This window comes from Strix uralensis, chromosome 1 (genome assembly GCF_047716275.1).
Source record: "Strix uralensis isolate ZFMK-TIS-50842 chromosome 1, bStrUra1, whole genome shotgun sequence".
NCBI classification, from domain to species: domain Eukaryota; kingdom Metazoa; phylum Chordata; class Aves; order Strigiformes; family Strigidae; genus Strix; species Strix uralensis.
This window is the reverse complement of record NC_133972.1, coordinates 131,840,307-131,853,286: the sequence shown is the minus strand read 5'-3', so window position 1 is coordinate 131,853,286 and position 12,980 is coordinate 131,840,307. Positions and strand designations below refer to the sequence as shown.

The 12,980-nt window shown below is 35.1% G+C and overlaps 1 protein-coding gene across 1 annotated transcript in view; it reads right to left on the bottom strand.

Moving 5' to 3' along the window:
* RP1 (RP1 axonemal microtubule associated) overlaps positions 1-12,980 on the bottom strand; it is a 179,564-nt gene that overhangs the window by 21,269 nt on the left and 145,315 nt on the right. The window contains exons 46-47 of the mRNA XM_074881345.1: positions 10,568-10,694; positions 8,786-8,934 (exon numbers count right to left, since the gene is read on the bottom strand). Coding sequence (XP_074737446.1) covers positions 8,786-8,934; positions 10,568-10,694 — 276 coding nt within the window. The remainder of the gene's footprint in view (positions 1-8,785; positions 8,935-10,567; positions 10,695-12,980) is intronic.

Below are 12,980 nucleotides of genomic sequence, written 5' to 3'. Positions count from 1 at the left end.
TGGATTGGTAAAGTTATAGCATCATTTTTGAATAAAATAGAATGGCTTGTTATACTTATGAAATAAAATGTATTAAAATATACAGGGCTAGAAAATGGGTGAAAACCACAGATAAACTCAAGTAAGAAATATACAGAAACCTGTCTCTGTAAACAGAGATCAAAAATATTTTAAGTTCCCAAAATGTGAAAATTTATCTTAAAAATTACTGTTTCTCCTTGCAAATGGTTATTCTTATATTAATTCATGATTTATTTTATTAGAAACATATGAGGAAGCTTTTTCCAGATTACAATACTTGTTAGAATAGATTTCTTTTTAAGAGAAAAGTTTTCCAGAGGCTGACTAATTTAGTGACACTATCATTAGGGTCTCCAAAAAATCTGTTGTCAGTGATCCACTTTTGGAAAGGAGAGAGAGTTAGGAATAAAGGAAAAATACAATATTCTGCAGACTTCTAGACTTGTGCTGTCTCCAGAAGGATAGTTGGGTTCGACCTGCACTAAGCTTGACAGTTAATAAACTCTAAGCTAGAAAAACTTCACACAACATCAGTAAAAGTATTTGTACACCTTTCTCGAAAGCACTTAATAACTCAGGTGCAGCATGTACTATGGGTTATTCATAACTTGGATAATCCAGCCACAGGTAGCAGCAAGTTTGTATATATAGATAATGCATGAAAGGTTTTCCAAATCCTTTTTCCTCTGAAAACAAAGGTATATTTTGGTTGAATAAACATTTGTGAAAACTTTGATGTTTGACTTGCTTTAGACTTACTACTTCATCATTTGTCAATGTGCAGTTTTAATGAGCCCATTTTAGATCGTGTAAAATCTCAGAAATCCATGGTCAAATTTGCAGATGATTCAGTCATCTAATAAACTGTAAGCTGAAAAACTATTAACTAGACTACGAATTGTGACAACTGGAGTAAACTCACGTCACAGACAAGATTACATTTTCTCTTTATGTGTACATTTTACAATCTACATAGTGTAATGAGCTTTATTGTAGTCAAGAGACCAAAAAGGAACAGAGAAAGAGAAGCAACTATAATTGTTAGAGCTAGATGAACAATTTGCTAGAGATAATTTATTTGCCAAATTTAATCCACTTTTCTCCTCGTAAACTGTCTGCAAACAGATTATGACATATATTTCATTATAATTTTAAGAAATTGAATAATTATTAATAATTTAGCTAATATTTTTGAGGATTCATTTCAGACCATGGATTAGTCATAAAATATAGGAAATATTCGAGTTGTTGACAGGTCTTGTATGACACATGATACTTTATCTCTTATCTGATTTACAAACAGGGACCTTTTAAGTTACTGGAGGCTTAATTCATCTGCAAAAAGAGAAAGAGAAGGAGAAAACGTACAGAATATAAAACTTTTTTATTTTCCCTTAGGGAAAAATGTTAATTGTTTTTTAGTTACTACTAGCAAATTAGGTTTGAATAGAGAAAAGTCACCTTAAATATTGATAATAATATATATTGTCTAATTCAGCAGAGCTTATATTGAATTTTCTCAGAATAGTATTAAAACAGTTTGTGTGTACGTACAGCCCACTAAATTTTCTTAACTAACACTGTCTGGAGAAATAAAGATATTCTCCAAGACTGAGCAGCTGAGACTGACAATGTGACAGCCATACATCCTCTGTGACCCAGAAAAGCTGCCCTAGCAAAACCAGAATTGACACTTTTCATATTTCTTGGATAAGAAAATATGCACTGAAAAATTCCTTAAAAACAACCATTCCAGCAACTCTTTCAGACTATTCAAAGTTTAGTTTTTGTTAATTCCTTTTCAGATTTTCTTCAAATATTTCTTTTTATCCTGGGACCCATGTTTTGAGCTTTTCCTTTGAATGTATGACCCAGTTTGACTTTATTCAGCACTCTTCAGTGACAGTGCTGGCAACATATCACTGTCTGTAGCTGTTGCAATAGCTCTTGTAACAGAAGAAGCATTTGAGCAGTCACTGTGCAATATTTACCTTTATAAATGCCAATCATTTTATAGGTTCAGTACTGAGACTTGATGGTTGGTTAATGACGATATTCCCAGCAGAACTGAAAATGGCAAGTCAAGACACACCATATGCTTAATTTCATCAACCTGTATGCACAAGTGATTTCCCATACCGCTAATGTTACTATCATTTTAATAGGCTTTTATTGGAAAAGGAGTTAGAGAGTCTAGATAAAGGACCTTTTCTATTAAGCTTAGCAAACCTATTGATTTGCTGCCTGATTATTTTGATCTCACTTGTTAATCTGGAGAAACCATTGAAAACAAAAGAGCTTTAGCACTGGAAGACAAAATAAAGTCCCCTGTAACACTAAGCCCAAATCAGAAAGAGTGTCTGAACATTCCTGTAGGAGACAACAAATGAGAAAAATAACTTTTGCTGAGACATCACCCTTCAGACTGTGGTCCCATGGGCTCTTCCAGTTGTGCTGAACTAAACTCCTCCACCCTGTCCCAAATGTTTGTCACATCACTACCTTCTCTTAGATTATCACCTTTTTAGCTGTGCCAGCATAACCATGCAATCAGCTTCTCTCCAGCCAAATTTTATCAAGACAGATCAAGTGAAAGAGTCCAAATTATTAACAATATTAACTGCTTAAACTAAATAAACCTTTGCACAGAGTAAATGTATGTCACTGCAACAGCAGACTTAAGGGGTGGAAACATTGGGTGGCAAGCATCAGTGATGACAAGCACTGGTAGCAGTACTGTCTTGGCCTAGCTCAGTGGAAGGATGAACAGTGCATCTGACTGTGACCTCAGCATTTTGTAATCTGTGTTCTGTACAAATTCTTCTTTAAAAATAGGGTTTGCAATGCATCTGAAAAAGCCAGCCCTGAATTTCCTCCTAAATTCACATATTTTTGCAAGCATGTTTTTGTTTTACGTTAAAGTCTCATCCAGAAATTAATTGAAAAACTTTATCTTTACATGAAAAAATTAAATTAATGTAAATTACAGTGAATGCATAATTAGAGGTTTCTGATAACCTACAATTATCATGGTTCATCCATCTTCAACAAGATTAGTGAAGAATAAATGAAAGAATAAGGGCAGTAAAAAAAGAAAATATTTGCCCCAAACTGACCTTATGTTAATTTGCTTAGTGTGACTGGAACAGAATCTTTTTGAGACAGGATTTGTATGCATAGAACCGCAACAGGAGTAAGAGACAATAGTGACACATTATAATAATCAGCAGCTATGACCATTCAACTAACATGCAAAAGACATTTCAATCAGACTTCAAGTAAAATGCGTTTAATATAATACAGGACTGCTACAAAGACCAATATCATCAGCCGCATCCAAATCTGTAAACACACTTTACACAATAGAAATTAAAACAAAACAAAACAAAAAATCCCCAAAGGCAGACATCACTTTGGACAAATTCAAACCCATCTGATGCAGACTGATTGTTGGACTGAATAACTGTCCAAGCCTGAGATCTGGTTTAACAGGCAAAGGAAATAGGATGGATATAATTTTCTTTGATTTTAGTAATGCATATGATTGTATAATATTTTGATTAAGACACCATAATCCAATATTTAAATGTTTCTTAGGTGGGCTCAACCTGGCTGATAATGGGACAATAAAATGCCTAACTGCTTAGTCTCCAAGTGCAGCTGTAAACAGAGAATATTTTCAAGCGCATTTCACTGTAGTGAGGCCAGTTAACAAGCTTATGCTCTTTAATATTTTCATGAGTTAACTGGAAAAAAACAGATTTTAGAGATGATGCAAAAACAATTGCTAGTTATGACACTTGAAGAAGTAGAGTGCTAAACTGAAGAGTGCTCTGAAAAGATTTGTGAGTTAATAAATCACTGGAAAGCCTGCCTTCCCGTGAATCAAGCCGCCTAATCTATTTAATTTGTCAAAGGCATACTGATTTGCTTATTGTCATAGATATTGTCAAAGGCAGCAGAAATTTGGTGTGAGAGTGCTATCCAGGCTAACAGTCAAACACGTGTCAAAACAGTCAAAAATTCCTAGAAGTTAAAGCTTGACAAATTTAGACAGAAAATAGTGTGAATCTTTAAAAACAAAACAAAACAAAACCAGAAAAAGGGTATTTAAGCTTTGAAACAACTTTACAACTAGATGAGCACTTCATCACTGGAAGCCATTCATTCTGAGTTAGATATATTTTCTAAACTATTTAACTTGAAGTTAATTCAGTTCTTGCTGCATTGAGGAAAATGGTTGAATATTTTATTTGCTGAAAAATGCAGACTTGGATTGATCCATAACTATTTTAAGATTTTTGATAAATCAAGCTAATAAAGTCAGCTGCATTTTATTTTAAAATTATCTTCTTTATTAAAAGACTGAAATAAATGTGGCATTGAATTCACGCACCAAACTTTGCCTATCTAAAATAAGTCTATAGTCAATTTCCATGTAAAATCTTGAGAAAGAAGCAGACACTCTCTGAGGATAATTAATTTCATTTTAAGATAAATGTCCAAATAAAGAGAGAAGGTAACCACCTCCTGGAAGCATCTACTTCATCCCCTTTTTGCAGAAGAAGCTCAAACCATCATGCTAGAAAAAATGTGTACATTACAGGCAACTAAAGCTAAGTGAGATGCATTGCAGCTTTAGAAATGTAATGTAGGTAATTTATTTCTGAGCTCTATACAGACAGAAAGCTGCCCCCCCCCCCCCCCTTAATTGTAGTGTTAAAAAAATTTGTCCAATTTTTAATTTTTGACAACAAAGTTTTATATTTTTTATAGCCCTGCAAGAATATGTCAGGAAACCAAAATTAACTATTTATACAGCTTTAATCCATTGGCCAGTGGTATGTAGGCAAGCTAGGTGATTGCAATGGTATGCTCTAGCTCTGCCTCCTATAAATCTGTTACTAAATGACTGTAACTACTGACTGGGAAATACCATTCTGGAGGTATCATTGAGAACTGCACATGGCTCAGATATTTGACACTGTCTCCTAGGGTTATATAAAGTTTTAGTTACATTCTTTCTTTCTGCGTTTCTCCTCACAGTTTCTGACAACCTCCACCAGTCTTTCCTTCACTATAATGGCATTCCATATTTTCCTAGTTTCCATATCATTAATCCTTCTGCTTGATGACCAGACCATTTTACTGTTCACTACTTTGTTACAATAAATTTGGCAACCCAGCCTACCACTATAATTAATACATTTGGATCAATGGCATTTTGCAATTATTTAATCATTATGTCAGATATGCTTTCCATAAGAGAAGGTTTATCTGCAGTTACAAAATAGTAGCATTCTAGATGTGATGGGATGTGGATGCTACAGGCAAATATTGACTTCCTACTAGTGGCCACAGTACACTGTCCCACATTCTGGCCCTTCTCAGTGTTTTCTGGCACACATGGATGTTTTCCTGAAATAATTTTTTAAAAATTGCCAATGCTTATTCTGTAAGTGAGTACTGAAACTGAACACCAACAGTCACCTCTCACTGAAAATTTTTGTATGTGCTGCAGTTACCATGGTACCAACCTGAGCAGTTGATGTCTAAATATAGGGCAGGATAAAGGATATATCTTTTCAACAACTAATAGAATGAAGTGTAAAAATTCACAGAGATTTTACTGCTTCAGTAACATAGAGCATTTAAAATACTGGCCACTTTCATCATACCAAGATTAAAATACTTAAAAATCAGTCATAAGATATTCAGTGTGGTTTACTAGCTTTCATGGAACTGATCTGAAAAAAAAGCCACATTCTCAAAGAGGGTAACTCACAGCCATATGACAGAGCATACAGCAAGTCTATCAAAGACCATATAAAGAAGCACAAAGAATTTAATTTGCTGGAAAATGTTGGGTGCCAGAAGCAATATGGAGACACCGTAACAATTTCACAAAACTGGGCCCTGGTTTCTACAGAATGTCTGCACTGAGTATATTTCGTTCAAGAAAGTGTTTGTAGTGGGTAACATTTATCAGACTTAAACCGAATCATGAAGTATAAATAAATATTATTAGGATTTCATGAAAGCTGAACTGCATGAAGAAGTGCACTTGAGATTGCTTTGTCTATCCTTACAGTTTTTAGGAGAATATCAAACAAGACATCAATGTCATAGCAATTTGAAAGACTACGGTTCTTGCAGCACTAGTCCTCACACTCATTTGTCTGAGTAGATCACCAGAAGCTCAGCTCTCTCAGTGATAGTGCTGCTCTCTCAGACATGGGATGAGCTACAGGGGGTTACTGGTGAATTAATAATATCATGCACATTACTTTATCTACCAGTTCTCTGATGGTTTCACAGGTATAAGGACTTTGGAAAGACATAGAGCAACTTTTCAGATATAAGAATTTAATTCAGTCTTTTGCTATCATGTAACTCAGCTCACATAAATAAAAGACGTGTTAAATGAGAAAAGCATATCTCCAATCCACTGCAAAGTCCCCTGAATATTTAAACTTTTCTATGTATATCTGCATTGCTAAACTGTTGTTTGTATCAGCCCTGACATTCTCTGGGACTAACACCATATTTTGATGTGATTTCTAACAGAAACACTGTTCCAGTTCACTAGCTGTTACTGTATAGTCAGGGGAAAAATTATTGCAAGGAAAAGCACATTTTAAAATGTCAGAACAACTGTTAAGATTCAGAATGCAAATTCTGTCTGCTATACTCCAAAATCCCCTCAACCACCAAGTCCAGACTCTCTGACTGCAGGGGTGCTCGGCACAATATGTGATTGGGCTGATATAGAAAGAGACATTCTACACTTGAGAGTCTTTTTGGAGATCACTTATAAAGGGAAGAAAACATTGGGAAATTTCCAAAACATGTCATGAACAAAATGTTGCTACAAAGGAGGAGTCTTGCTTGCAAAATCAATATATACTCTGTCAATTAACCAAATACCTTTACTTTATTTTCACTGAACAAGGAGCGAATCAAGACTTCTCTGTGTTTCTCTATTACTCATCTACAAGTAATTTCTTTTTAGGGCCCTAAAAAATTCCTATGCTGATATCTACTTTTAGCAATATAAGAATACTGTGTTACATTCACACACTGCTCCTATAAAATGTCAAATAAGTAATGAAGAGATGGGTACATGCCAGCTCTTCCTCTTACTCTAAAACAGAATAATTCTGTGCCACATTGAAGTAGACGCAAATACCATAAAAACACCCTTCAGGTTATGAATCTTTGAAGTCATTTCTGTTCTCTTAGGCAACATTTCTGGATGTGCATCCCTGGTCCCTCTTCATTAAATACTATTCGTCTAGAAATAAGATTGCTCACTTGTGGAATTACGATCTAAGGAGAAACCCAGTAGAATTTACAGTAAACTAACTTTACTCCATGAGGACAAAAGGACTGCAGATCTAAAACCCAATTAAATCAATTTATCAGTAAACCATAATCTGAATTTCAACATTAGGGAAGACAAATGTTGCTTCATCAAAACTGAGTGGCGTCATTCACAAGTATTTAGTCCCTTAAAAAGAAAGATTTGAGCTCTCTTACTTTCCTTATGAATAAGCATTTCAAGTAGGTAAAATCCAGTAAGATAATAACCCCCTTCAACTCCCACTGAATTAATGAGGCTGGGGGTAGTTAGGAGCTGAGCTTCTCCTAGTCGCACATATCATGCCTCTGTTTTGGTTATCAATCTAAGCTGATTTGCAAGCTTGCTTCCTTAGAGACACTCTCATTTGTTTGGCAGCCAACACCAGCAGAAGGGAATAGTTTACTGCATGGTATTTCCAAAAGGGGGACAGGTTAGAATACCATAATGACAGTACTCACGGAGATTTCAGAAAAGTAGAAGAGTGCACACACTATAAGAAAGACAGGTAACACTGTCAAATGTAAAATACACATTTCTAGTTGTGAGACACAGGTGTTTATTTTTCTAAACTTTAACTATTCTAAATTTTCTGTAACAGATGTTTGTTTCAGATCTTTATTAAATTGTTTTAATCCTGAAATTCATTTTCAAATAAAGATCAACAGAAAATACAAACACTTTGTTTATTCCATGTTTAAAATTCGTAGTGAACTTTTTTAGCTGAAAATTTCACTTCCTCTATCCAGAGCTTCCAACAGGGACTAGGTTTTATGTCAAAGATGCATTTTGCTGTAAATCTGCCCACGTTTCTGTAGCACTTTCAGTAACTAAATTCCCTCTAATTTCTGTTTATACCGACAATGCTACAGGCAAATACATCTCTGGCAGCTAGGCTGGTCTTTGACTGGTTTATGTCTATGAGCTGCAAAACTCACTCCAGCACAGAGAGTGCTCTTGGTAGACCTAAGAAAATTATGGAGGGTAGTGGCTCACTGTCTGGAGAGAGACCAAGAGCCAGACTGGCAGTGGAAAAGAAGCCTTAGCCTCAAGAATGGCATGGGGAAAAAAAAAGAGGTATTAAAGGAAATTGTCTCTCTTTGTAGCTCTATTGTGAAGCAAATATGCAGGAAAACCACTGACATGTCACTGAAGACCTTCAATGTTTGCAAAATTGAACCTAAAAGCACTCTATATAGTCACTTTAATATTTGTCAGTATTGCTAGCATCAGCTATATAAGCATCAGTATTTCCCACATAAGATAGAGGTAGATATTGATACACATGCACTTAAAATTACAGAGCATTGCAAATTGGACTTCATAGATGCTATCCTACTCCCATTATGTCCATGAGAATTGGACTGGGTTCTAAAAGTGCAAAATACTATGCACAAATTATACCTTTCCTTTAGTGAAATTATCATGTCCTTTTCTGATTAACTTTCTTCTGCCGGTATCTCCCAAAAGGCCTTGGAGCATGACATACACATCTGCGTCTGTTCCTGACCCAGGGGATGCTCCCGTAGTGATACAGAGAACATAGCTTTTGACTGTAGGGAAAAAGAGATCAAAAGTTTACCATAGCTTAATCAGTTAAAAAATATGTTACCTAATAAATTACTTCTGTCATATTTTCATTTTTGGTCCTGCACAGAGTGATCAAAAGGCCAAACTATATTATAATGCTTAGAAAAGCACAGAAGCTTTGTAATTAAAATTTAAGAACAACTATTATAAGGAATAGTAAGCTAAATAGTTTGTGCATGAGCCTGAAACACAGGCAGAAGAGAAAATGAAAGAAAAATAATCACATCACAGGTTGTTATGAAAACATGAAAATAATACTCTACCACACACTTCCATGCATTTAAACATGTAACACTCCTATGAAACAGTTCCCAGGCTATGGATGATACTAAATTACTCAAAAAACACATCTCTGCTCTGAGCCTCAAGGAGTTCAAATGAAGCTGAACTCTCAGAAAGATGGCAACTTTTGTATTTCCTCTGGATCATGGTCCAGTCAGTGGCTGCCTGCTCTGCACAGTACCAGTTGCAGTTATTGGCCTCAGCAGAGGGTTTCCAGAAACACTGTGTTCTCTGACATGTCATCTTACTTACAACTCTTCAGCTGAGCATTTCTTGGATGACTGTTTACGTTAAGTACCTATTGGTACTCCCAGAGAAATGCATAATACACTGGTGATTTGACCCCCAAAATAAGAAAGAAGCCACATCCCCAAAGCATTCAGTTGAAAAAGAGAAAAAAATATGGGGAGAAGGCAAAGAAAACAATATCTGTTTTCATGTTCAATGCTCCTCGGAAAGAGGAGCAGCATTTGTAAAGATTTAAATATCTGTGGTCTTCCAGGGGAAAAAAAAAAAAATGTATTTAAAAGACATAGAGCCTTCCCAGGGAATACCACAGCAGTAGTCTTCTCAAATTCATATTCAACGAGCTTCTGCCCAAGTGCTTTTTTTGAGACTAGCTTTGAAAGCACAGCAGAAAAGGCAAGGAATACATGGATTACTTGGGCTATTGATCTAAACCCTTAACTCCTGAGAAACACTTGGAGGATACTGGGATATTCTCATGGTAGAATATCCATTTAGGACAACAGTTCTTCTACTTTCACTAGCTTTGGTTATAAAACCTCCTAGGAAACACAGAGCAAACTAATAAAATCCAGTCTTGAGGTGATCAAGGCACAACTCACATGAAGAGGTTTGACAACATGTAACTGCTAGGTCACAGAAGAAAAATGCCTGAAATTCTAACACAAATACATGAGCTTCTGCTGTGAGAGGCCATGGATCTCCTTCTTATCTGAAATTACAGTACGAGAGTTATTTCCTCTGGATTTCCTTTGTTTCCTCTGGGAGAGAACCAAATCATTATTGAGAAAAAGCTGAACTCTGAGTACTGTTCAAAACTTTTTTAATATTTTCAGTGCTGTATGCTTGCTCTTTTATGTGTCACAAACTGATACCAATCAGACTTGAATGACAATGCTCAGTTACAGGGTCTGAGATTTTTTTTTTAAACACTGGTGTGGATTGAACCTAGCCATGCATGACTAGCTAAAACGAATAGAAAGTATCTGCTAAATCCTTTGGGCTGCTCTGAAAATCAGCCATCATCACTGACCACATGTTTTCCAGTGTTTCTTATTTGTGACAAACCTGCTGGAAAAGGAGAGCCAGCTGTGAGAACTGGAAGCTCAGCCACTCTTCCTCCTTCTTCATCTGCAAAGTTGCGACAAAATGGAAATTCTAGAACATTTTTACTTTCTCTGTGTTGAAGCTTTACCTTAGCAAAGAGTAAAAAGAAATAGCTTCAGCATCTGTTGTGCTCTAATGGAAACTATCGCAAAAGGCATACTATTAAACAGCTATGACACATCATCTCAATATTAAAAAAGAAGAGGAAATAAATTTTTCTAAAATGTTTTTTAAAGCAGCCTTTTAAAAGAGAAGGAATAAATATCTTTCCCAATTAAAAATAATTAGAATTTTGTCAACATTACTGCTGTAGAGACTGCAGCAAGGGAAAAAAATATTTGGTTCAAAAAGGTTCCTTTATGTAACCTATTCATCCAGCATATGGAAGAAAAAGAAGTGTTGATATGCCCATTTCAGCTTGTGAGAAATACCAATATGCCACAACATTTTTCAGCGCAGACTGTTTTCTCATTCTAAGTAACAGGAGAACGAAAATGAAGTGTTTCTGGGAAAAACTAAAAACAAGAAATTAAGAATGTTTTATGGCATGTATATATATCTGTACATATGTATCATATGAATTTATAGAGTATGTTACTAAATATTTTTAATCTCTATGAAATTCTATATATAAAGTAATAAAGGGGTGATCCTGAGCTAAGTAGCTTAGTCTTACTATAAGAAAACATATTTTAATAATGAGGTGTCTTACACTATGTTACTACCAGCTACACCTAATAGATAAAGTACCATTTTCTAAACTATTTAAAGCTAGACCAGGCAACATATTTGAAAATATATTGCAGGAAGTAACCCTGCTTTGAAAAAGGGAACAGAGAATTCACTCATACCTAACTCACTAAAATGACCAAACCCTTAACCCAGTAAGCTCAACCATCTTTGTTTATCAATTGTCACTGGGAGATGGTAGCATTATTTTGTCTTTAAAAGACTCCTATTATTTATGATTATGACACACACATTGAAAAGATTTTTTTTAAATGCAGTGTGAAGTATATTGTTAATATAATTTCTCTTTCATACTAACATCTATATTTCTGAACAGTTTCCTGAAAATCAAATTTCATTTACTGTGCTTTATTTCTTCAAGAAGCAAAAATAAAGATGTTAGCTCTTACATGCTTCAGAAATAAAGCATATCTTAATTAATTTTGTTCTGGACATTATTTCATAATGATTTCATTTTCCTCAAAAATGTCAAGAGAATTATTTTGCAGTTATGATTCTAAAAGTGAATTCTGAATCTAAATACGGAATTCAACCAACTGCACCTGCATTTACTTGTGACAGAAGGGGGAAATCTGAGAGTCTCTGTGAGGTGCAACCTTGTAAAATCAAAATAAAATAGCACAGAAATGACCATCCTGGTTCTAACCAGCAGTGTAAATACACTGCTAACCTGTCTTTAATAACAGATATTATCCACAACCTCTTATACCAACCTAGTTATTTCATACAAAGATTCAGTCGATCCTGCTATGGAATCCATGGAATAACAGAGGAAATGTCTTCCTAAAAGCCCAATAATTTACATATACCACAAAGCAGGGAAATTTGTATTTTCTTTCTCTTTCTAATCCTACCTAATGTAAATGTGCATCTTTTCCCTACTTATATAAATGATGTTGACTTTTTTCTAACTCAGCTTTGAGCCATCGTTCTGAGCTAATTAAGTAAAATAGGCTAATAGATGTCACTGTTTTAAACTGCCAAGTTTCCATTCTGAAATTTTTACTGTGATCCACTGTCTCCTACAATATCCAAGAAGCAGTCAATTTTATCAATAGATTTGTTAGATGAGTATTTCATCTGGCTACAAAGATGAAATTAACAACTGCCTACCGTTTAAATGTCAGGGGGTTCAGCTCACTGACATCATCTATTGGACAGGAAAATTATCTTTTTCTCTGGTTTTTAATGAGAACAAAATACAAACATTAATGTACAAAAGTGTGTCCTCAATTTGAAAGATGACTCTTTCACTTAGACTTTTTATTTTGCCAACATAAGAGGATTGTATAGTGAATTGCCACAGCAATTTCAGTGCTATGTCAGATTTTAGCTTCAGCATCTTGGACATCAGAAGAAAGACTGTCACTTTTGCTATTCACTTCTGTTTTTCACATGCCAACTTAAAAGGCAGATGTTTTCATGAAAAGGCATTTCTAGTGTCTGGCTTAATTATTTGCCTTGGATCACTGGGTCTACAATATGTAACAGCCAATTTGGAGTTATGTAAATATTGCAATGTACGCCAGTGGGTACCATTCTGAAAAGACACCACTGGATATGCTATAGATGATGGCACATCTGTATATATGCCCTCCAGAAATCCACTTATGTTTACAAGATT